The following is a 27,248-nucleotide window of genomic DNA, read 5'->3' as shown; positions in this document are numbered from 1 at the left end:
GGGGATCCTTAATAAAAATCAAATCAAATCATATTGCTAGACATTATCCATTATTTTCTCTCCCTTTTGAAATATGGTGACATTTTAACACAGGAAGTGAACCAACTATAACTAGTTGCCGGGTCCGATTCAACATCTCCCTGCTCCTTTTCAGACATGCTGAATTGTGCAACAGTAATCATGTGATGTTCCTTTAATGTGATTTTTATTAAGCATGTGCAAAGGAAATAAAACCATTATCATATTTTTAAATCAATCGACCATTATTATCTTAAGGCAAAATAAAGTGTTCAGTCTACTAATAAAGCTTAACCGAAAAAACATAATAGCGGTACCTATGGGGGAGTCTGCAGCCAAGAGAAGGTGGTGTTAACAAGCGGCGAGAGAGAGAAAGAGAGAGAGAAAGACAAATTAGACTGCAAAAAAGTCAACATTTTTCTTTGACATGCATCTTACAAATCATAGCACTATCATGCATAATGTCTGAGCTCCATAAATGAACTGACCCACAGAAACACGACGCCACCTCGTACTGACATGCAAACACAACAATATCAGGGTTGGACAATTATGCAGGAAAGGCTAGTGTAATCCTAGCTGCAAGAAGGTGTAAATATGCAACGCAACCTCAGCAACTTGTGAGACAAAAACAGGGAGAGAGGCGTGCTAACTTGCAATTACTGATGAAAACAATTATTTTTACGAAAATATAAAAAAAAATTAAAATTGGGGCGGGGGGATTTAAAAACGTGAAAAAACAAGGTAAAAGGTGTAAAACTGCAAGAATAAATTATAACTTTTGTTCTTAATAAATAAGTAAGTTTGAGTAAAAAAATACAACAACGATTTCAAGGAAAAGTTGTCCTATTATGAAATAACAAGGTTACAGTTTTAAGGTTACAAAGTCATATTTTTCACTTAAAAATTTTATTCTATAACTTTTTTCGAGTAAAATTGTTTTTTTTTTCCTTACAGTATAATGTTTGTAAATGTATTATTTTATTATTATTTTATCCTTGAATACCCCGTAAATAATTATTTTCTCAGAATGTTTATTTTAATTGTTGTAAGAACAAATTCTCATAGTATTACAACTGTGTTCTTGTAAAATTACATGTTTTTTCCTCATAATGTTACAACTTAATAGTAAAAAGTCTTTAAAAAAATTTTGGGGGGGTAGACATTACCTCTTGTGATTTTTTTTTTCCACCCCATACAATGTTATTTTTATGTTTTTTCTTATGATATTAATAACGCTTTATTACTAAATAATAGAGATGTCAGATAAAATCGTCAGGCCGATATTATCGGCCAATAAATGCTTTAAAATGTAATATCGGAAATTATCGGTATCAGTTTTTTTATTATCGGTGTCGGGTTTTTTCTTGTTTGTTTTTTGTTTTTTATTAAATCAACATAAAAAACACAAGATACACTTACAATTAGTGCACCAACCCAAAAAACCTCCCTCCCCTCATTCACACTAATTCACACAAAAGGGTTGTTTCTTTCTGTTATTAACATTCTGGTTCCTACATTATATATCAATATATATCAATACAGTCTGCAAGGGATACAGTCCGTAAGCACACATGATTGTGCGTGCTGCTGGTCCACTAATAGTACTAACCTTTAACAGTTCATTTTACTCATTTTCATTCATTACTAGTTTCTATGTAACTGTTTTTATATTGTTTTAAATGTTTTTAATTTTTTTTTATCTTACTTTATTTTATAATTTTTCTTAAAAAGGACCTTATCTTCACCATACCTGGTTGTCCAAATTAGGCATAATGATGTGTTGATTCCACGACTGTATATATCGGTATCTGTTGATATCGGTATAGGTAATTAAGAGTTGGACAATATCGGAATATCGGAGATCGGCAAAAAGCCATTATCGGACATCCCTACTAAATAACTTTTTTTTTCCTAATATGGGCTAGAAAAACTTTTTTTCCCTTATATTTTACATTTTTATCATCGTAAAATTAAACGTTTTTGTCAAAATATTCCAACCATATTCATGTAAAATATTCTAGTGATATATTAGTTTTTTCTTAAAACATTAAAACTTTATTCTTGTCTAACTATTTTCTTAAAATTACATTTTGTAATTAAAATAACAAATTGTAATTACCGTATTTTTCGGACTATAAGTCGCAGTTTTTAATATAGTTTGGCCGGGCTCCAGTGCGATTTATATATGTTTTTTTCCTTCTTTATTATGCATTTTCGGCAGGTGCAACTTATACATTGTCCCTCATAACTGCCTTCTCTTCGGTGCAATAACCCATTCCACCAACCACCCTGTTTTTGTTTTGTTTTTTCATGTATATATTCATTTCACACCATATTCATTGCACTTCTACATTTTTTTAATTTTTATATATTTGCACATTGTTTTTCTAGCATGCACACATCGCACTGTATGGAATGGCCTCAATCTCGTTACCTTGCGTAATGACAATAAAGCTGATTCTGATTCTGATTCTGATTCTGATACTCCGGTGCGACTTATACTCCAAAAAATACGGTACTCGCAATTTTTTTTCTTATCTTTCCTTTTCCATTTCCTAACCACATACAATTACTAAAAAGTTGTTTCGCACAATATTTTGACTCCATGCTCTATCTAGGGTTATTTATGTTGGGTTTTTGTGTGGCCTGATACTTCTATGCACTGGCAGACATTGATATTTAATCAAAGGACGTAGAATTTACTCACCGTAGTAGTATGATTCTTTCTCCGTTCCTTCACACAAAACAATAATAGATACAAAATAATTGTTTTTGTCTTTAAATTCCATGAACACTTATTGGCAAAAACAACAAGAACACGTTTGATTTGTGCAGAATTGTGTGACATTGTGTGCCATATTGACCTGTAAAGTGTGACTCCTCACCGTCCCAGGGTCTGCGCATGAAGTGGGCCTCTAAGCGCTTCTGGTCTGTTCCATATTTGTTTTTGGCCACAAGCGTGTAGAGGCCGTTGTTGAGGTGCGTAGGACTGTCCAGCTGCAGACAACCGTGATACTCTCGCTCGGTGACGTCGTGGATCAAGGTCTTGATGAACTTGCCCTCAGTCACTGCTTTGTCATTCAGAAACCACTGGATCTCAGGTTCCGGGTTGCCTGGGACATACATGAAAGACTCTCAGTCTTGCGTCACTTACATACACTGCAAAAACTGAAAATGTAAGTAAGATTGAGTATCTCAAAAAAGGGTGATATTTGCTTATTTTCTGTCTGATAAGATAATTATTCTCACTAAGCAGATTTTATGTTAGAGTGTTTTACTTGTTTTAAGGGTTTTGGTCCTAAATGATCTCAGTAAGATATTACAGCTTGTTGCTAAGATTTGATGACCTATATTGAGTAAAACATGCTTGAAACTAGAATATCAACTGTTGCAAAGCTGTGTCTTTAACACTCACAAGTATAAAACTACTTTTTCAAAGTAATAATTTCTTATTTCAAGCATGAAAAAAACAAACATGATTTTGACAAAACTGTGTCCCATAATTAAAACAGATGACAGCCAAATGGACTTTGCTGTTTTATTTTCAATGAAACAATAGAAAATACGTACTCATAAAGTAGTACTGTTGGCACAGTACAGTAAACTGAATATTTAAACATTTAACATGTGACATTTATAACCATTTTGAACAGAAATAGTTCATGCACATTCAGATAAATTCTTCAAAATTACAATTTAAAAAAATGTTGGCCGGGGGCCGGGCTGTATATATGCGCACTAATTGACTGAAAGAGCACGCACTTGGCATGATGATGTCATGTTATTGATGGAAAACTGCATTTTTACACAATATTATTTGCCTGAGCGGCTAGGAAACCCCGAGAGTAACAAGCGGTTGCCTTGTTGTCTTTCCATTAAGAACAATAAATTAGTTTTTAGTAGGGATGTCCGATAATGGCTTTTTGCCGATATCCGATATTGTCCAACTCTTTAATTACCGATACCGATATCAACCGATACCGATATCAAGCAATATATACAGTCGTGGAATTAACACATTATTATGCCTAATTTGGACAACCAGGTATGGTGAAGATAAGGTACTTTAAAAAAAAAAAAAAAAAAGATAAATAAATTAAAAACATTTTCTTGAATAAAAAAGAAAGTAAAACAATATAAAAACAGTTACATAGAAACTAGTAATGAATGAAAATGAGTAAAATTAACTGTTAAAGGTTAGTACTATTAGTGGACCAGCAGCACGCACAATCATGTGTGCTTACGGACTGTATCCCTTGCAGACTGTATTGATATATATTGATATATAATGTAGGAACCAGAATATTAATAACAGAAAGAAACAACCCTTTTGTGTAAATGAGCATAAATGGGGGAGGGAGGTTTTTTGGGTTGGTGCACTAATTGTAAGTGTATCTTGTGTTTTTTATGTTGATTTAATTAAAAAGAAAAAAAAAAAGAAAAATGATACCGATACCGATAATTTCCGATATTACATTTTAACGCATTTATCGGTCGATAGTATCTGCAGGCCGATATTATCGGACATCTCTAGTTTTTAGTATAAGTTTGCTGGTTTCAGGAAATGTAATGCCGAACGCATATCATTATGTCAAGATAATGGCACTAGCATTTACTTAATTTAAGAATATTTTTCAACATATTGAGAAAAAAGGTCTCTTTTTTTTCTACCAAGAAAAGTGCACTTGTTATTAGTGACAATATACTTATTTTAAGGTATTTTTGGGTTCATTGAGGTTAGCTAATTTTACTTGTTTTGGAAAGTCTTGACAAGCCAAATGTTCTTGTTCTATTGGCAGATCATTTTGTTTATTTCAAATAAAATACCCCTCATTTTTGTATTTTTTTTTCTTGTTTTTGAACACTGACTTTTTGCAGTGTACTTTATTGGAGTCAAGTACAGAAACGTAACCTTGCACAGAAAACACCATGAGGGAAATCCGTTTGCCCAACATGTCATGTAGTATATATGTTGGGCAAATAAGTTCCTCTCCAGTCCTATAGGTGGCAGTAGTGCACACTAATGCCTTACAAATAGCAAGCTTATATTCACCTGAGTTTCATCAGCTGGATCTGATTGGTCACTGCCCCACTTAACCCCAATGCCAACAGAATATGAATGAGTACATGTTGGAATTCATGTTTCCTTCCAATGAACCTCGGCTTCCCCAGTGCCAGCAGCACTCATGCAGCCTCAGACAAAGACACTGCCACCATATTTGACTTGTACGCAAAATACATTCACCCTGGTACTCACTTGAGTTCCCAAATATTTAGACAACAGTGGGTCGACGCATTTTCAGTGGCTAGTGAATCTATACAGCGCGACGAGCTGTACACTGACTGCTCTAAAGTATAGTATTGTCCCTCGACAAGACACGCCGTCATAAAAATGCTTTCTGAAATTTGAGGGGTGTACTCACTTTTATTAAACACGGTACTTTCTGCGTAAACTTGCTAAAAAAATCTAAATGTAACGGATTGTTCTGTGGCCCATGGAAGTTTTGTGGGTAGTGGATTTACATGGCCCCATTCATCGCGGTTTACCTGAGACATGTAACGTGACGAATTAGAGGGGTGCACTATCGACTTTAGCTGCCAGATGGCAGTAGAGTTTTTTCATGCTTGAAGTAAGAAATTATTACTTTAAAAAAAGTAGTTTTATACTTGTGAGTGTTAATGACACAGCTTTGCATCAGTTGATATTCTAGTTTCAAGCATGTTTTACTCAATATAGGTCATCAAATCTCAGCAACAAGCTGTAATATCTTACTGAGATCATTTAATAGATTAATAATAGATTTTATTTGCAAAAAGCACTTTATATCGAGTAAACAATCTCAAAGTGCTACAGTGTATAAAAAATTAAAAATAAATAGATAAATAAGATGATAAGTAAATAAATAAAGATAAAAACTAGAACAGCCAAATAGCTATAACTAGTATGCCTATATCTAAAAAAAAAAAAAGAAAGCTTTTTTAAAAAGAAGGGCTTTTAAGCCTTTTTTAAAAGCATCCACAGTCTGTGGTGCCCTCAGGTGGTCAGGGAGAGCGTTCCACAGACTGGGAGCGGCAGAGCCTATACAGCGCGACTAGCTGTACACTGACTACTCTAAAGTATAGTATTGTCCCTCAGCAAGACACGCCGTCATAAAAATGCTTTCTGAAATTTGAGGGGTGTACTCACTTTAATTAAGTAAACTTGCTAAAAAAAATCTAAATGTAACGGATTGTTCTGTGGCCCATGGAAGTTTTGTGGAACGTGTTGCAGTAGGAATGGGTTTACATGGCCCCATTCATCGCGGTTTACCTGAGACATGTAACGTGACGAATTAGAGAGGGTGCACTATCGACTTTAGCTGCCAGATGGCAGTAGAGTTTTTTCATGCTTGAAGTAAGAAATTATTACTTTAAAAAAGTATTTTTTATTCTTGTGAGTGTTAATGACACAGCTTTGCAACAGTTGATATTCTGGTTTCCAGCATGTTTTACTCAATATAGGTCATCATATCTCAGCAACAAGCTGTAATATCTTACTGAGATCATTTAATAGATTAATAATAGATTAATAATAGATTTTATTTGTAAAAAGCACTTTATATTGAGTAAACAATCTCAAAGTGCTACAGTGTATAAAAAATAAATAAGATGATAAATCAATCAATCAATCAATCAATCAATGTTTATTTATATAGCCCTAAATCACAAGTGTCTCAAAGGGCTGCACAAGCCACAACGACATCCTCGGTATAGCCCACATAAGGGCAAGGAAAAACTCACCCCAGTGGGACGTCGATGTGAATGACTATGAGAAACCTTGGAGAGGACCGCATATGTGGGTAACCCCCCCCCCCTCTAGGGAGACCGAATGCAATGGATGTCGAGTGGGTCTAACATAATATTGTGAGAGTCCAGTCCATAGTGGATCCAGCATAACAGTAAGAGTCCAAATAAATAAATAAAGATAAAAACTAGAACAGCCAAATAGCTATAACTAGTACGCCTATATCTAAAAAAAAAAGAGGCTTTTTTAAAAAGAAGGGCTTTTAAGTCTTTTTAAAAAGCATCCACAGTCTGTGGTACCCTCAGGTGGTCAGGGAGAGCGTTCCACAGCAAGCCCGGTCTTATACAATTTAGGACCAAAACCCTTAAAACTGCCATCCGGGGGGAGCTCAAAGTAAAGCCGCTGCTCCTCCACATCGAGAGGAGCCAGATGAGGTGGTTCGGGCATCTGGTCAGGATGCCACCCGAACGCCTCCCTAGGAGGCCGCGGGGAAGACCCAGGACACGTTGGGAAGACTATGTCTCCCGGCTGGCCTGGGAACGCCTCGGGGTCCCACAGGAAGAGCTGGACAAAGTGGCTTGGGGAGAGGGAAGTCTGGGCTTCCCTGCTTAGGCTGCTGCACCCGCGACCCGACCTCGGATAAGCGGAAGAAGATGGATGGATGGATGGACCCTTAAAACAAGTAAAACACTCTAACATAAAATCTGCTTAGTGAGAAGAATTATCTTATCAGACAGAAAACAAGCTAATATCACCCTTATTTGAGATATTTAATACTACTTAGATTTCAGTTTTTGCAGTGAAGTAATTATCAGAACGCTGGTGGAGAGTAAGTAAGTTAAAGTACCAATGATTGTCACACACTCTAGGTGTGGTGAAATTTGTCCTCTGCATTTGACCCATCCCCTTGATCACCCCCTGGGAGGTGAGGGGAGCAGTGGGCAGCAGCGGTGCCGCGCCCGGGAATCATTGTTGGTGATTTAACTCCCAATTCCAACCCTTGATGCTGAGTGCCAAGCAGGGAGGTAACGGGTCTCATTTTTAGAGTCTTTGGTATGACTCGGCCAGGGTTTGAACTCACGACCTACCGATCTCAGGGCGGACACTCTAACCACAAAGGCCTCTGAGTAGATCTAAACTGCTTTAGAGCTGGACACGGACTACTCTCGAATCCATCCGAGTCTAGTCCCTATTGCACTGTCCCTTGAAAAGACGTACAGTCATAAAGATGCTTAGTCAACCATCAAATGTTCATCTTACCTGCGACACTAAAGGGAATGCACCAGTGGTGGTCGTTGACGGCGTCACTCAGTTTGGTGATATTTGGAGGGACTGAGGAAATAAAAGGAAAAAAAAAAAAAGTTAACACAAGAAGTGAAACAGAAAGCCTGTCCTTTTCTAGCTCCGCCTGGAAGCCTTTGATCTAATTGGATTGAGCACATAGGGCGAAAACCTACATAGAATGTCCAACACTACAGAGGACTCCTGCTCGCCGACAATGTTCTCTGCCGTGCAACTGATCCTGCTGTTATGGTCCAACGACGACAAGTTGGACAGTCGCAGCACGGAAGTCTCACCCGACGTCTCGATCTGAGAGAAGAAATACATTCTGAATCAGCAGCTAGATCAGGGGTCGGCGACCCAAAATGTTGAAAGAATCATTTTGGACCAAAAAAACGGCAAAAAAATAAAAGCCTTATATAAGTCAAAGGCAACACATGATGTAAATGTCTATATTATCTACAAACCCCGTTTCCATATGAGTTGGGAAATTGTGTTAGATGTAAATATAAACGGAATACAATGATTTGCGAATAATTTTCAACCCATATTCAGTTGAATATGCTACAAAGACAACATATTTGATGTTCAAACTGATAAACTTTTTTTTTTTTTTGCAAATAATCATTCACTTTAGAATTTGATGCCAGCAACACGTGACAAAGAAGTTAGGAAAGGTGGCAATAAATACTGATAAAGTTGAGGAATGCTCATCAAACACTTATTTGGAACATCCCACAGGTGTGCGGGCAAATTGGGAACAGGTGGGTGCCATGATTGGGTATAAAAGTAGATTCCATGAAATGCTCAGTCATTCACAAACAAGGATGGGGTGAGGGTCACCACTTTGTCAACAAATGCGTGAGCAAATTGTTTAAAAAAAACCTTTCTCAACCAGCTATTGCAAGGAATTTAGGGATTTCACCATCTACGGTCCGTAATATCATCAAAGGGTTCAGAGAATCTGGAGAAATCACTGCACGTAAGCAGCTAAGCCCGTGACCTTCGTTCCCTCAGGCTGTACTGCATCTACAAGCGACATCAGTGTGTAAAGGATATCACCACATGGGCTCAGGAACACTTCAGAAACCCACTGTCAGTAACTACAGTTGGTCGCTACATCTGTAAGTGCAAGTTAAAACTCTCCTATGCAAGGCAAAAACCGTTTATCAACAACACCCAGAAACGCTGTCGGCTTCGCTGGGCCTGACCTCATCTAAAATGGACTGATACAAAATGGAAAAGTGTTCTGTGGTCTGACGAGTCCACATTTCAAATTGTTTTTGGAAACTGTGGACGTCGTGTCCTCCGGACCAAAGAGGAAAAGAACCATCCGGATTGTTATAGGCGCAAAGTTGAAAAGCCAGCATCTGTGATGGTATGGGGGTGTATTAGTGCCCAAGACATGGGTAACTTACACATCTGTGAAGGCGCCATTAATGCTGAAAGATACATACAGGTTTTGGAGCAACATATGTTGCCATCCAAGCAACGTTACCATGGACGCCCCTGCTTATTTCAGCAAGACAATGCCAAGCCACGTGTTACATCAACGTGGCTTCATAGTAAAAGAGTGCGGGTACTAGACTGGCCTGCCTGTAGTCCAGACCTGTCTCCCATTGAAAATGTGTGGTGCATTATGAAGCCTAAAATACCACAACGGAGACCCCCGGACTGTTGAACAACTTAAGCTGTACATCAAGCAAGAATGGGAAAGAATTCCACCTGAGAAGCTTCAAAAATGTGTCTCCTCAGTTCCTAAACATTTACTGAGTGTTGTTAAAAGGAGAGGCCATGTAACACAGTGGTGAACATGCCCCTTCCCAACTACTTTGGCACGTGTTGCAGCCATGAAATTCTAAGTTAATTATTATTTGCAAAAAAAAAACTTAAGTTTATGAGTTTGAACATCAAATATCTTGTCTTTGTAGTGCATTCAATTGAATATGGGTTGAAAAGGATTTGCAAATCATTGTATTCCATTTATATTTACATCTAGCACAATTTCCCAACTCATATGGAAACAGGGTTTGTATATTACATTATAATAATTATAATTTCTAGGCGCAGTCAGGGCGTTGAGGGTTAGGGTTTGGTGGCTGCAGGATTAGGTCTCTGCTTTTTGCAGATGATGTGGTCCTCATCTGGCCAAGATCTTCAGCTCTCACCGGATCGGTTCGCAGTCAAGTGTGAAATAGTTTTCTCCTTTGCTGTATACTTTTAGTGTGGGGACAAGTGTCTCCAATATTGTCCACACCTGTCTCCATCTAAACACAGCAGTGCGCTCTTAAACGCACGGCGGGAAATTACGTTAAACCAAGTGCTGGGCTGGGCTCCGTTTACTCCGAGGGGAAATCTCCGCAGCAAAGTCCGTGTAGTTAATCCGCCATGATCATCAAGCCAAACACCGCATGTGTCTGACTTCGTGTTGCCTAAAATGTATTATTAAATGACGGTTTTTCGGTAAATAACAAATTAAACGGTATTACTAACAGTCGGGAATTTTATCGCAAATGATCATTATACCGTTTACCGTTACAGCCTTAGTCCATTAACAAGTAAAAAGTCAAGGGCGGTCACGGGTTTGGAGGTTGCCAGGAGAACGCTACATTTCGGACTGCATTGTGCGGAGTGTGAAATTTGGTGGGGGAGGAATTATGGTGTGGGGTTGGTTTTTCAGGAGTTGGGCTTGGCCCCTTAGTTCCAGTGAAAGGAACTTTGAATGCTCCAGGATACCAAAACATTTTGGACAATTCCATGGGATGGCACCTCAAGTTCATATGTGAGTAAAGGCAGGTGGCCAAATACTTTTAGCAATATGGTGTTTTTCATCTGTGTGTGTGTGTGTGAGATGTGACCTCGTAGTTGGTAGCCAGCGCCATGTTCCAGATGAGGTCCGGTGAGGGCACCCCCGAGGTCACACAGGACAGCTGCACGTTGGAGCCCTCCATTTTGGTCACTCTGGACGGGGTCAGCCTCGCCATGGGAAGCTCTGCACGCCACCAAGAAGACGAAGAAGAGGATGGCGGTGGTCAATGTTGGTGGAAAGGGACAACACACACACACACACACAATGAAAGAACGCTTGTATTCAAACGGTGTCCCCGCTCCCTTTTTTTAGGAGTGCACACTTAGCCACAGTCCACACACACAAAGACAAACAGAGAAGTGGTTCCGCTCGTTACTGATGCATGTCTACTAACAAGCTGATTGGACACAGCGAGACGCTTCTTTCAGTGAGTGCGCCCGCTTACATGGCTGACCAGGCGCTGACCAATTGGACTCACCAGGTAATATTTGACCCTTAAAAACCCGCTGTTTTGCAAAATGGACTTTTTTAATGATTCGAACAGTTCCTGTCCCTGTGTAAAATCAATCGTCTCCCTCGCGTGCTGTAGGCTTCGCTACACATCTTAAAAGCCTGGAGCTAACTATCAGCTACAGATGTGGAAACTGTTGAGTTTGATCATGTTGTATTTCTTCAATAAATAGGCTAACCTAGCATGGTGTAGCTGTTAAAATGTGAGTGTGAGGTACTAAAATGATCCACTTTAAGAAACTATTCAAATTCAAAAATATTTCTAAATATTTAAAATATTATATTTATATATATATATATATATATATATATATATATATATATATATATATATATATATATATATATTAGGGCTGCAACTAACGATTAATTTGATAATCGATTAATCTGTCGATTATTACTTCGATTAATCGATTAATAATCGGATAAAAGAGACAAACTACATTTCTATCCTTTCCGGTATTTCATTGGAAAAAAACAGCATACTGGCACCATACTTATTTTGATTATTGTTTCTCAGCTGTTTGTACATGTTGCAGTTTATAAATAAAGGTTTATAAAAAAAATAAAAAATAATAATAATAAAAATAAAAAATAATAATAAAAAATTGCCTCTGCGTATGCACATAGCATAGATCCAACAAATCAATGACTAAATTAATTGCCAACTATTTTTATAATCGATTTTAGTCGATTTAATCGATTACTTGTTGCAGCCCTAATATATATATATATATATATATATATAATATTTATTTATTTATTTGATAGAAAAATCATAATACAGGTACTGAGAAACCCACTCCCCCCCAAAAAAAATAATTTAAAAATAAAAATTACAAAACAAAATACAATAAAATAAGATTAATATACACATAGTTCACTGTTCACACAAATATTTTGAATTTATTGATAATTAAATTGTATTCTCATTATGTGAAATACAACTTAGTAAATTGATGGAAAAAGTTGTTTTCAAACAAATTCAAGATTACTTTACCTACAACAAACTGATGTCGGGTTCCCAGCATGCTTGTAGGCAAGGTCACTCAACATCTACTGCTCTAGCTCAGCTGACTGATGACTGGCTGTCACAAATGGATGTCAAGAAGATGGTTGGTACTGTCCTGATTGACTTTAGTGCGGCATTCGATGTCATAGATCACAACATAATGATCTCCAAACTGAGAAAATATGGTTTTAATAGTATGTCACTTTCTTGGATGTTGAGCTATCTATCAGCAAGATCACAGAGAGTGTGTTTTAATGGTAGCCTATCTGAACGCAAGTACAATTACTGCGGCGTGCCTCAAGGAAGCTGCTTAGGTCCTTTACTTTTTATTATTTTTACTAATGATCTTCCCTGTGTTACAACAAACACCAATATGGTTATGTATGCAGATGACACAACTCTATACAGTACTGCCTCTACCTTAAATGACCTAGAAAACAACTTAAATCAGGACCTGGAGAGAGTGTCCCGCTGGGTAAATGATAGTAAACTTGTTGTGAATATTGACAAAACAAAAAGCATTCTTTTTGGATCCAGGCATATGCTTGTTGATGACCCACAGATTCATATTTTAATGTCAGACATACGTATTGAGCAGGTCAAAAAAGCAAAATTGATTGGTGTGCAATTAGACAGTCAACTGTCATGGTCCGATCATATTAATGGTATTTCAATGAGAATGGGAAGAGGTTTAGCCATGGTCAGGAGGTGCTCCACCTTCTTGACATCCTCAACAATGGCTCAAGTCATACAGTCCTTGGTTTTCTGTCATCTTCATTACTGTCCTATAATATGGTCCGCTACGACTAAGTCTGACCTGAACAAACTGCAACTTGTTCAGAACAGAGCGGCTAGACTGGTACTTAAATGTTCTTTGCACACTAATATTTCATTTATGCATTCACGCCTGTCCTGGTTGTCTGTTGAACAAAAGATGCATTGTAGTCTCATTATGTTCTTTAGAACTATCATTTTAGATCAATCACCAGATTACTTTTACAAACAGTTTTTAAAATCAACTAACACACATATTCATGACACTAGGAATGCCAGCAATGGCTATTTGGCACTTCCTGCTCCCAGGACCAATCTCCTCAAACATACAGTCATGTATAGATGTACATCATTTTGGAATGGGTTGTCATCTCACATTAATCTCTCACAAAGTAAATTGTCATTCAAGACAGCTTTGAAGATACACCTATTGCAGCTGCCCACATGACGAGAATTTTTAATACTGGTTTTAACTAGCTTTTTATCTTATGTTGTATTTTTCCATTGTATAATGTCTGTTATTGCATGTATTCTTTGCATTTTTATTTTGTATGCTCCTATATGGACCCCAGGAAGACTAGCAGTCGCCTTGGCGTCAGCTAATGGGGATCCATTCAATAAACAATAAACAACTTACTTTAATATTTATTTTTATTTATTTTTATTGTATTTTTATGGAGTATATTGTGAACAAATTTAGAACGGGAAGTGAACAAAAGTCTTAGTGAAGTGTGAAGTGAAGTGAATTACATTTATATAGCGCTTTTTCTCAAGTGACTCAAAGCGCTTTACATTCTCCCGTCCAAAAGCAGAACCTAGTAACTCACTTCTAGCTGATTTTGATAAAACAAACGAAAACCAATCTATTTTATATTAAAGTCCCATCCATTCACAGAGATTTGATTTCTGCTTTGTTGATGTTAATTGGTATCCGCAATTCCAGCCTGCAATTTTCGTTCAGAATGTTCAGCATATCACCTAGTAACTCCAAAATTATTATCAGCTCAGTTTTGACCAAAATTGAGTTACTGGGTTTTGCCTTTGGACGGGAGCATTGTGAAACCCAATATCTAAGTTACATTTAAACCAGTGTGAGTGGCACTGGGAGCAGGTGGGTAAAGTGTCTTGCCCAAGGACACAACGTCAGTGACTAGGATGGCGGAAGCGGGGATTGAACCTGGAACCCTCAAGTTGCTGGCACAGCCGCTCTACCAACCCAGCTACACCGCATAGCAATTACATAGCAACTAGCAATTGCTATGTAATGGAAAAGGGGTAGGATTTCACAGTATTTGAATGAATGCCCTATGAAGAAACACATTTAAAATGTGCTATTTAGTACCTTCTCAATGTCTTCTGAAGATTAGATATGAACTAAGCAGCTGTGACTTATTGTTGTTATGGACCAAATAAATAGGAGCCCTCTCAGCCCTAAAACAGGCAGCCAGAGGAGACGATGACAGTGAGTGTAGATTTAAACCGGACCGATTCCTTATCACACCCTTTTTCTTCTCTTCCACTTTCTTGTGTCCGTCAGCCTGTCACCGGCGCAACCCGCTTATCACCACAGCAACCCAATTGATCACAGCCTGGAGAGGCTAAAAAAAAAAAAACAATGGCTTCAGTGGCAACATGGGGGCCCGTTGCCATGTTGGTATTGCAGCACGTCGCCCTGACGGCCATTCCACCGTGTTGTCGTCACTACACAACGCCAAAATAAATGATGTGACGCGACGATTATGGCCAGTTGTTGCTTATACACAACATTTCCATGCTCAGATTTACTGTGGAAACCAGCCGTGACATTTAGTGATGATAATCCCTGCATGGCACGCGATCAGAAGCAAGGAAGGAAAGGCTAATTAGCGTGGCGGCGTAGCCTGCATTTTGGCTCAGTTACAGCCCACCTGCAGCCTCTTGCAAACATCTGGTAACCCTGTTGCAGCAACCACACACTGGAAGCCTAAAGAGCAGTATGCAATGTAAATGCATTTTCTCTTTAGTTTTTGGGTTAAATTTTCTGTGTAGTTTTTTATTTATTTATTATATATTGTATTGCACATTAGAAAATATAACAAATATATGGAATGTTTTTAAAACATGTTAATATTTCTAATATTTCAGAAAATATGTACCGTATTGTTCGGAGTATAAGTCGCTCCGGAGTATAAGTCGCACCGGCCGAAAAATGCATAATAAAGAAGGAAAGAAACCATATATAAGTTGCATTTTTTGGGGGAAATTTATTTGATAAAACCCAACACCAAGAATAGACATTTGAAAGGCAATTTAAAATAAATAAAGAATAGTGAACAACAGGCTGAATAAGTGTACGTTATATGAGGCATAAATAACCAACTGGTATGTTAACGTAACATATTATGGTAAGAGTCATTCAAATAACTATAACATATAGAACATGCTATACGTTTACCAAACAATCTGTCACTCCTAATCGCTAAATCCCATGAAATCTTATACGTCTAGTCTCTTACGTGAATGAGATAAATAATATTATTTGATATTTTACGCTAATGTGTTAATAATTTCACACATAAGTCGCTCCTGAGTATAAGTCGCACCCCCGGCCAAACTATGAAAAAAACTGCGACTTATAGTCCGAAAAATTTCGGTATATATAAACATATGTTATATATCCATCCATCCATTTTCTACCGCTTGTCCCTTATATGCACATACGGTATATGCACATTATTATATACTACGTATATACATTGTTTTATATGTATATTAATACACATTTTTATATATTTATATACAAACCCCGTTTCCATATGAGTTGGGAAATTGTGTTAGATGTAAATATAAACAGAATACAATGATTTGCAAATCCTTTTCAACCCATATTCAATTGAATATGCTACAAAGACAAGATATTTGATGTTCAAACTCATAAACTTAATTTTTTTTTTGCAAATAATAATTAACTTAGAATTTCATGGCTGCAACACGTGCCAAAGTAGTTGGGAAAGGGCATGTTCACCACTGTGTTACATCACCTTTTCTTTTAACAACACTCAATAAACGATTGGGAACTGAGGAAACTAATTGTTGAAGCTTTGAAAGTGGAATTCTTTCCCATTCTTGTTTTATGTAGAGCTTCAGTCGTTCAACAGTCCGGGGTCTCCGCTGTCGTATTTTACGCTTCATAATGCGCCACACATTTTTGATGGGAGACAGGTCTGGACGGCAGGCAGGCCAGGAAAGTACCCGCACTCTTTTTTTACGAAGCCACGCTGTTGTAACACGCGCTGAATGTGGCTTGGCATTGTCTTGCTGAAATAAGCAGGGGCGTCCATGAAAAAGACGGCGCTTAGATGGCAGCATATGTTGTTCCAAAACCTGTATGTACCTTTCAGCATTAATGGTGCCTTCACAGATGTGTAAGTTACCCATGTCTTGGGCACTAATGCACCCCCATACCATCACAGATGCTGGCTTTTCAACTTTGCGTCGATGACAGTCTGGATGGTTCGCTTCCCCTTTGGTTCGGATGACACGATGTGGAATACTTCCAAAAACAATTTGAAATGTGGACTCGTCAGACCACAGAACACTTTTCCACTTTGCATGAGTCCATCTTAGATGATCTCGGGCCCAGAGAAGCCAGCGGCGTTTCTGGATGTTGTTGATAAATGGCTTTCGCTTTGCATAGTAGAGCTTTAACTTGCACTTACAGATGTAGCGACCAACTATATTTAATGACAGTGGTTTTCTGAAGTGTTCCTGAGCCAATGTGGTGATATCCTTTAAAGATTGAGGTCGGTTTTTGATACAGTGCCGTCTGCGGGATCGAAGGTCACGGTCATTCAATGTTGGTTTCCGGCCATGCTGCTTACGTGGAGTGATTTCTCCAGATTCTCTGAACCTTTTGATGATATTATGGACCGTAAATGTTGAAATCCCTAAATTTCTTGCAATTGCACTTTGATAAACGTTGTTCCTAAACTGTTTGAATATTTGCTCAAGCAGTTGTGGACAAAGGGGTGGACCTCGCCGCATCCTTTCTTGTGAAAGACTGAGCATTTTTGGGAAGATGTTTTTATACCCAATCATGGCACCCACCTGTTCCCAATTTGCCCGCACACCTGTGGGATGTTCCAAGTAAGTGTTTGATGAGCATTCCTCAACTTTATCAGTATTTATTGCCACCTTTCCCAACTTCTTTGTCACGTGTTGCTGGCATCAAATTCTAAAGTTAATGATTATTTGCACAAAAAAAATGTTTATCAGTTTGAACATCAAATATGTTGTCTTTGTAGCATATTCAATTGAATATGGGTTGAAAAGGATTTGCAAATCATTGTATTCCGTTTATATTTATATCTAACACAATTTCCCAACTCATATGGAAACGGGGTTAGTATATTATTATATATGTTATTATATTATATATATTGTAATATATGTATATATCTATGCAATATATATATATATGTATATATATTAGAGATGTCCGATAATGGCTTTTTTGCCGATATCTGATATACCGATATTGTCCAACTCTTAATTACCGATTCCGATATCAACCGATACCGATATCTACAGTCGTGGAATGAACACATTATTATGCCTAATTTTGTTGTGATGCCCCGCTGGATGCATTAAACAATGTAACTTTACCATGAATTGATTAACGTGGACCCCGACTTAAACAAGTTGAAAAACGTATTCGGGTGTTACCATTTAGTGGTCAATTGTACGGAATATGTACTGTACTGTGCAATCTACTAATACAAGTTTCGATCAATCAATCAATCAATCAAAAACAAGGTTTTCCAAAATAAGAGAACAACTTCAACTCCAGTTATGGAAAAAAGTGCCAACATGGCACTGCCATCTTTATTATTGAAGTCACAAAGTGCTTTTTTTTTTTTTAACATGCCTCAAAACAGCAGCTTGGAATTTGGGACATGCACTCCCTGAGATAATCCTGATACCCACTACAACTATGGGAAATACTATTTGACTTTCTCAAAGTGCATTATTTTTTAATTTTTTTTAAACATGCCTCAAAACAACAGCTACAAAAACACGGACGTAGGGCCTACGTCCGTGTTTTACCGGATAAGTACCGCTCCATACAGCGGCGTTTTAAAAAGTCATTAATTTTACTTTTTGAAACTGATCCCGATAATTTCCGATATTACATTTTAAAGCATTTATCGACATCTCTAATATATATATATATTGTTTATATATATATATATATATTTTTTTTTTTTTTTTTTTAATATATATATATATACATATATATGCATATAAATATATGTCTTAATAAGGTTATCCAAAAAATAGTGCTCGATACCGTAGTAGAGCGCAATATATGTATGTGTGGGAAAAAAAATCACAAGACTATTTCATCTCTACAGGCCTGTTTCATGAGGGGGGGTACCCTCAATCATCAGGAGATTTTAATGGGAGCATTCGCATACCATGGTTTATATAGGGCACAGAGTGGGTGGGTACCCCCAGACAGAGCGACTCCAAAACCAACAAAGGATGTAACTGTCGAAAGAAACCTGATTGCCCTCTCAATGGGGGGTGCTTACAAACATCAGGTGTCTACCAATCTAAGGTAATACGCAAGGACATTAACACATCCGACACATATGTAGGATTAACCGAGGGAGAATTCAAAACCAGATGGAACAATCACAAGGCTTCTTTCAGGAACAAAAACCTGCGAAATACCACAGAACTCAGCAAACACATTTGGACCTCAAAGACAATAATGTTGAATATTCAATAACATGGCAAATTCTTGCATCCAGCACACCTTACAATAGTGGTAATAAAAGATGCAACCTATGCTTGAAAGAGAAACTGTTTATTATTTACCGTCCAGACCTGTCATCCCTCAACAAGCGCAGCGAAATTGTAACAACATGCCGCCATAGACGGAAACACCTCCTAGGTAACACATGAGCCAATCACCACGCCCCTAGGCCAGCCTGTACCCACCCACTCTGTGCCCTATATAAACCATGGTATGCGAATGCTCCCATTAAAATCTCCTGATGATTGAGGGTACCCCCCCTCATGAAACAGGCCTGTAGAGATGAAATAGTCTTGTGATTTTTTTCCCCACACATACATACATATAAATATATATATATATATATATATAATATTCAAATGCAGTAATACTTTTGAATAAACATATTTTAATATTTGTTTTAAATATTTTAGCTAATGTAAGTATATAATTTGCATATATGTTTTATAATATTTGTAATATCTAACATTATAAACGCACGGTGGTACAGGGGTTAGTGTGTGTGCCTCACAATACGAAGGTCCCGGGTTCGATCCCAGGGTTTGTGGTCTTTCTGTGTAGAGTTTGCATGTTCTCCCCGTGACTGCGTGGGTTCCCTCCGGGTACTCCGGCTTCCTCCCACCTCCAAAAACATGCACCTGGGGATAGATTGATTGGCAACACTAAATTGGCCCTCGTGTGTGAATGTTGTTTATCTGTTTTGGACCTGTGATGAGGTGGCGACTTGTCCAGGTTGTACCCCGCCTTCCGCCCGAGAGCAGCCGGGATAGGCTCTGGTCACCCCCCGAGAGGGACAAGCGGTAAAAAATGAATGGATGGAGGATTTCAATATTTTTTCAACTACTAATTAATAGAGATGTCCGATAATGGCTTTTTTGCCGATATCCGATATTCCGATATTGTCCAACTCTTAATTACCGATTCCGATATCAACCGATACCGATATATACAGTCGTGGAATTAACACATTATTATGCCTAATTTTGTTGTGATGCCCCGCTGGACGCATTAAACAATGTAACAAGGTTTTCCAAAATAAATCAACTCAAGTTATGGAACAAAATGCCAACATGGCACTGCCATATTTATTATTGAAAACACAAAGTGCATTATTTTTTTTAACATGCCTCAAAACAGCAGCTTGGAATTTGGGACATGCTCTCCCTGAGAGAGCATGAGGAGGTTGAGGTGGGCGGGGTTGAGGTGGGGGAGTAGGGGGGGTTGCGGGGGGTGTATATTGTAGCGTCCCGGAAGAGTTAGTGCTGCAAGGGGTTCTGGGTATTTGTTCTGTTGTGTTTATGTTGTGTTACGGTGCGGATGTTCTCCCGAAATGTGTTTGTCATTCTTGTTTGGTGTGGGTTCACAGTGTGGCGCATATTTGTAACAGTGTTAAAGTTGTTTATACGGCCACCCTCAGTGTGACCTGTATGGCTGTTGACCAAGTATGGCTTGCATTCACTAGTGCGTGTGAAAAGCCGTAGATATTATGTGACTGGGCCGGCACGCAAAGGCAGTGCCTTTAAGGTTTATTGGCACGTAAAAAGTCATGAATTTCACTTTTTGAAACCGATACCGATAATTTCCGATATTACATTTTAAAGCAATTATCGGCCGATAATATCGGCAGTCCGATATTATCGGACATCTCTACTAATTAACATCAAATGGCTGTAAGACTTTTTTCAACATTTTTATTTATTTGTGTTCCTTCATTTAAATAATATACAACATACATATTTTGAAATATATACATTCTTCCTGTATTAAAAACATTTTTTTTTTTTTTTTTTAATGATTAATAATTATGCATCGCAATACAAGTGTACTGCAGTGATTTTCAACTGGTGGGTCCTGAGCCAAAATGTAGGTTGTTCTGGAGAAAACTAAGAAATAAATAAAAAAAATATTTAATGTGTATCCAATGTTTGAACTTAAAAAGAAAAATAAGTTTGCAATAACGCATCTGGTTTTACTAAAAGTAATCACCTTGAAACCTGAAGAATTTAATTAAACATATTTCGCTTTGTAAGACATTAATAAAATTCCCCTTCGTCATCGTACCCCCTGCTGTTTTTGTTCTTTTAATAACGACATAACTCCTCTTCTGCCATAATGCGTGTTATTACGGCATTTAAATATCCCTCTGTTTACTTTTATCCAACCCTTTGCATGCAAAGGAAGAAATAAACGAACAAATACATGAAATCTCCTCTCAGGCCCGCAGACACCGGAGCCATCTGGTCTCTTTAGTGGCTTTGCTGTGTTATTTACTGCTTACATCTGCGCCGACACTGCAGTGTGTGTGCTTTGTCTTTGGCTGCACATATGCAGCATATCGGAAGACTACGACCGACATGAAAACATTTTGATCCTGGCACCGACTATAAAATGTGATCCTCGAGCAGAGGGTGTCAAACTCTTTTTTTAAATCACATGGAGAAAAATCTACTCCCAAGTGGGCCGGACTGGTAAAATCCCGGCACGATAACTTAAAAATAAAGACAACTTCCGATTGTTTTCTTTGTTTGAAAATAGAACGAGCACATTCTGAAATTGTACAAATCATAATGTTGTTGGGTTGGGTTTTTTTACACTTACATGTTGCGGTTAATAGTATTCTATCTTTATTTGTCGTTATTTATATTTTCTGAATGAATGATGTGATAATGTGCATCAGTCAACTCATTGGTGTTCATTTTCAAACCATCACGATAAAAAAAATGATATCAAAATCAAATTACAGGATGTTATTTATGTAGTTTGAACACAAAACTGTGTTTAGATAATTGATACTTCAAACTTGCATAAATAAATCTTAAGGAATATAACATAACTTGGCTTCTGAGAGCTTCAAAATGTAATGAATAAAATGCTAAAGTTGTTGATAAACAAGCAATTATTTTAATAATTAAATATGGTCATTTTAAATGAATTATTATGATAATTTAAAATTAATTATTTCCAATATGTTTATTTTAATGTATAATTCTATGGCTGGATGTAATAAGGAGTCAGAAAAAATACAAATAAAAATACAATTAATTTTGATGTTTTTAGAAAAATATAGTAAAAATGTATTTAGTTTTTTTTTTTTTATTAATAAATATATTTATTTTTAGGTAAGATAAACATAATACAATGTATCTCTAGTCTGGATGATTTAGTTCTTGTCACCCTGTTGTCCTCCCGTCATAAAAAAAGGCTGTCCTCACTCAGGTCCGCATGGAGCTGGAGGGGGCGTGGCCTCCAGCTCCGGCTGAAAATCCGAAGATTTTCGGGAGAATATTTGTCCCGGGAGGTTTTCGGGAGAGGCGCTGAATTTCGGGAGTCTCCCGGAAAATTCGGGAGGGTTGGCAAGTATGCTTTTCTTGGTAGAAAATAAAAAAAGAGACTTTTTTTGCTCAATAAATTGAAAAATATTCTTAAATAAGTAAATGCTAGTGCCATTATCTTGACATAATGATATGCGCTCTGCATTACATTTCTTGAAACCAGCAAACTTATAGTAAAAAGTAATTTATTGTTCTTAATGGTAAAGGCAACAAGGCAACCGCTTGTTACTCTCGGGGTCTCCTAGCCGCTCAGGCAAATCATATTGTCTAAAAATGCATTTTTCCATCGATAACACGACATCATCGCACCAAGTGCGTGCTCTTTCAGTCAATTAGTGCGCATATATATATATATATATATATATATATATATATATATATATATATATATATATATATATATATATTTACAGCCCGGCCCCCAGCCAAAAACATTTTTATTGTAATTTTGAAGAATTTATCTGAATGTGCATCAACTATTTCTGTTCAAAATTGTTAGAAATTTCAACATGTTAAATGTTTAAATATTAACTGTCAGTTTACTGTACTGTGCCAACTGTCATGTCTGTGTGATCATGTTTTGTTTTAGTCATGTTCGGTTTTGTTTTTGGACTTTTTGTGCACTTTTGTTTGTTTGTCACCATAGCAACCATTAGTTTTCACCTGTCACGTCACGCACCTGTTTCACGTTTTGAGTCACGCACCTGTTTTCACTAATCATGTCACTAGTATTTAAGTTCATTGTTTTCAGTTTGTCGTTCTGGCGACATCCGGATTCATACCCCTGTTACACTCTTACCTCTGCGCACTTCATAGTCCATGCCAAGTAAGTTTTTTTTTGTTTATTAATGCCACAGTTAGTGTTTTTGTTTAATTGTTCACAGTTTCTGCCTGTGTGCAAGTTTTGTTTTCAATAGCCTAGTTTTGTACCTCCGCCATTGTGCGCGCTTTTCGTTTGTTCCTTTTTGATGTATAGTGTTAAAATAAATCATGTATTCACCTTCACGCCATGTCTGGTCCAAATCACTTGCACCTCGGGAGAACAAACCACGCCATGGTCCCAATCGTGACACCAACTGTACTACTATATGAGTACGTATTTTCTATTGATTCATTGAAAATAAAACAGCAAAGTCCATTTGGCTGTCATCTGTTTTAATTATGAGACACAATTGTGTCAAAGTCATGATTTTTTTTTGTTCATGCTTGAAATAAGAAATTATTACTTTAAAAAAGTAGTTTTATACTTGTGAGTGTTGATGACACAGCTTTGCATCAGTTGATATTCTAGCATGTTTTACTCAATATAGGTCATCAAATCTCAGCAGCAGGCCCGGCCCTAACCAATCTGGCGCCCTAGGCAAGATTTTAGGTGGCGCCCCCCCACATCGGCAGTGAAGTGTATATACTCACAAGAACCCGAATAGCTTTGTCTTTGACCTTTTTTTTTTACTTACAACTATACCTAATATATAAAGGGGTGGAAAAGTGACTATTACCTGCAGGGCAAACATTAGCTAACCAGAAGGCAATAACAATGTAAACAAAAAACACCTGCTTAAAAGATCTAATACAAATGTCCCAAAAGGAATGTAAGGGGGGAGTACTGTAATTACCTAACGTTACATTATTATTTTCCATAACAATTTAGCCCCCTCCACAATATTAACCCGACGTTAAAACAGAACTAGCTATTTATTGATTAGCAATTGCCGAATCATGTAACATTAGCTTAATGCTAAAAAGCCAGGTTACTATCACATTCTGTAACAGACAAATAATTTCATGTAGGCTAACGTTACCTACCTGCTACCTCTGTCTTTTTCTCGTTTCTCCTCCTCTTCTTTTCTCTTTTTTCTTCCCTGGGCACCTGACAGTTTTGGCCGTTTTGACATCTTGTGTTGATTTTTTGATGTGGTGACGTCCAAAAAGAGTCATGATACGGGAAGGGAGGGGGCGCACCGAGCGGGGGGGGGGGGGCGTAATGTTGTAACAAATAATATTTCTATTAAATAGGCTTTACTTTGCATTTTAATTAACGTGAGATTATTTTTTGTATTTAGAAATAATAGTATCAACTTTTTTTTTTTTTTTTTTTTTTTTTTTTTTTCTACAACATTTGTGGCACTGGCGTGGCGCCCCCTGATGGACGGCGCCCTTAGCATTTGCCTATACGGCCTATGCCACGGGCCGGCCCTGCTCAGCAGCAAGCTGTAATATCTTACTGAGATCATTTAGGACCAAAACACTTAAAACAAGTAAAACACTCTAACATAAAATCTGCTTATTGAGAATAATTATCTTATCAGACAGAAAATAAGCAAATATCACCCTTATTTGAGATATTTAATCTTACTTAGATTTCAGTTTTTGCAGTGTTATTGTTTGGAGCATCAGGATACGTTCGTTTGCCTGCCATTGATAATTCCTATTGATCCTCTCCGCAACACCTCCCCTCCATTAGCAGAGGTTATTTTTGGCATTAGCCCTCTTAACAGCAGGAGGGGAGGACTAGGACCCCCCCCCCCACCCCCCTTGACTGAGTGACATACGAGGAGGCTGGTAGTGTCGGGGGGGTCAGGGTGGCAAATAATGCCCCCAAGCTGTCGGGGATACACCAACAACTTGAAACGTCCAGCTGGACTGTTGGCCTTTGGTCTGTTTGTCCATTGTCTGTCTCAATGTCAGTCTGTCCACTACAGTGACGTGAGGACGCCACCCGAGCAGAGACAGACACAACCGTGCCCTCGGGCCTACGCGGATCACACACATATGTCTCGCTTTGTAGGACACTGACACAACCTGATACCAGCCATGAACTGCATTTTACTACAATCCATCCATTTTCTACCACTTATCCCTTTTGTGGTCGCGGGGCGTGCTGGAGCCTATCCCAGCTGCATTCGGGCGGAAGGATGGGGTACACCTTGGACAAGTCGCCACCTCATCGCAGGGCCAACACAGATAGACAGACAACATTCACACTCACATTCACACACTAGGGACCATTTAGCGTCGCCAATCAACCTATCCCCAGGTGCATGTTTTTGGAGGTGGGCGGAAGTACCCGGAGGGAACCCACGCAGTCACGGGGAGAACATGCAAACTCCACACAGAAAGATCACGAGCGCAGGATCGAACCCAGGACCTTCGTATTGTGAGGCAGACGCACTAACCCCTCTTCCGCCGTAGTATTGCTGAAGGGAAAAGCGAATATCGTAATGTGTCTTGTACACTTAAAAAGGGGCAAGATACGTAAATATGACATGTTATTAGGGCCCGCAATGGCCCATTGCAAAAGGACTCCCGAAGGGAGTCCTTATGCAATGGGACATAAGGACCTATTGTTATTCTAAGGTTTTATTATTAGGGCCCGCCATGGCCCTTTGCAAAAGGACTCCCACAGGGAGTCCTTATGCAATGGGACATAAGGACCTATTGTTATTCGATCGTTTTATTCTTTCTTATTATTATTATTATTCTTCCGCAGCTTTGCGCACTACTTTGACCCCCTTAACATGCTTCAAAACTCACCAAATTTTACACACACATCAGTAATATACGGCAAAACTTTTTATCAAAGAACCAAACTTCAAAACTCAAAATTGCGCTCTAGCGCCCCCTAGGAAAAAAAAACTAGACTGCCTGTAACTCCCACTAGGAAGGTCGGAAAAATATGAAACAAAATCCTCTATGTAGGTCTGACTTAGACCTAGTTCTCATAATTGTACATCCTCGGGCTAAAATCAACAGGAAGTTGGCAATTCCCCCTTCAAGACAAAAAAGTACTAAAAACAGTCACTTTTGCCTCTTTGCGCTGTAATATGACCCCCTTAACATGCGTCAAAACTCACCAAACTGAACACCCACAACAGGACTGGATAAAACTGTGATCTAATGAAAAAACCTAACCCCAAATCTAAAAATTGTGCTCTACAGCAATTTTTTAATAAAACGCACAAAAAACTGCTCCTCGGATGACAAAACTGACTTAACTGCCTGTAACTCCCACTGGGAAGGTCGAAGAGACATGAAACAAAAACCTCAATGTAGGTCTCACTTAGACCTACTTTTCATAAACTGACTACCCCCAGCAAAAATCTACAGGAAGTTTGCTATTCCCCCTTCAACACAACATTTTTGTAAAAACCCCTCACCTTTCTTCAAACATTATCTCCTCTGAGCGCGTTTGTTGTTTCGCCTTCAAACTAACACAGGAGAGAGATTTAACCCTTCTGATTAAAAGTTGGCGAAAGAGTTGTGATACCTGCTCCGGTTTGGATTTTATGACCCTTCAAAGACCCGCTGCACTGATGCTCCTGCGGTGCTGTTTTTTTAAGATGGCTGCTCAAAAGCAGGAAGCACCAACGTGCCCACACAATGCAGACAAGGTAGGTACACTAGACAAAAGTCTTGGGACACTTCAGACTAAAAGTAGACAAAAGTATTGGGACACTTAGGACTAGCACCTGCCAAATACGCGGGCCCGAACAACGCTGCTTGCAGCTTTAATTCTTTATTATTGTTCCGCAGCTTTGCGCACTACTTTGACCCCCTTAACATGCTTCAAAACTCACCAAATTTGACGCACACATAAATAAACTCGAACAAAACTCTTTGGTAAAAATACCAAAACCCCAAAACTCAAAATTGCGCTCTAGCGCCCCCTACCAAGTAAACTTTTTCTAACTCCCAGTACGAATGTCGTAGAGACCTGAAACAAAAACCTCTATGTAGGTCTCACTTAGACTTAAATTGTATTAATTTATTTCCTCGGCCAAAAATCTACAGGAAGTTTGCTATTCCCCCTTCAACACTAAATTTTAGTAAAATCAGTCACTTTTGCCTCTTTGAGCTGTAATTTGACCCCCTTAACGTGCTTCAAAACTCACCGAACTGAACGCACACATCAAGACTGGCAGAAA

General features: G+C 38.2%; 1 protein-coding gene across 4 annotated transcripts in view; it reads right to left on the bottom strand.

Annotated features, from left to right (window-relative positions):
* The window catches only part of ntrk2a (neurotrophic tyrosine kinase, receptor, type 2a), a 261,742-nt gene that overhangs the window by 214,533 nt on the left and 19,961 nt on the right, over positions 1 to 27,248 (bottom strand). For 2 of the 4 annotated variants that reach the window (XM_061928983.1, XM_061928984.1), the window contains exons 6-11: positions 10,945 to 11,078; positions 8,263 to 8,395; positions 8,066 to 8,137; positions 2,886 to 3,134; positions 2,729 to 2,755; positions 336 to 347 (exon numbers count right to left, since the gene is read on the bottom strand). In XM_061928983.1, the coding sequence (XP_061784967.1) occupies positions 336 to 347; positions 2,729 to 2,755; positions 2,886 to 3,134; positions 8,066 to 8,137; positions 8,263 to 8,395; positions 10,945 to 11,078 (627 nt within the window). The remainder of the gene's footprint in view (positions 1 to 335; positions 348 to 2,728; positions 2,756 to 2,885; positions 3,135 to 8,065; positions 8,138 to 8,262; positions 8,396 to 10,944; positions 11,079 to 27,248) is intronic. The other 2 variants (XM_061928986.1, XM_061928985.1) reach the window with 2 other exon arrangements.

Source organism: Nerophis lumbriciformis, linkage group LG33 (assembly GCF_033978685.3).
Source record: "Nerophis lumbriciformis linkage group LG33, RoL_Nlum_v2.1, whole genome shotgun sequence".
NCBI classification, from domain to species: domain Eukaryota; kingdom Metazoa; phylum Chordata; class Actinopteri; order Syngnathiformes; family Syngnathidae; genus Nerophis; species Nerophis lumbriciformis.
This window is presented reverse-complemented; position numbering and strand designations above follow the sequence as displayed.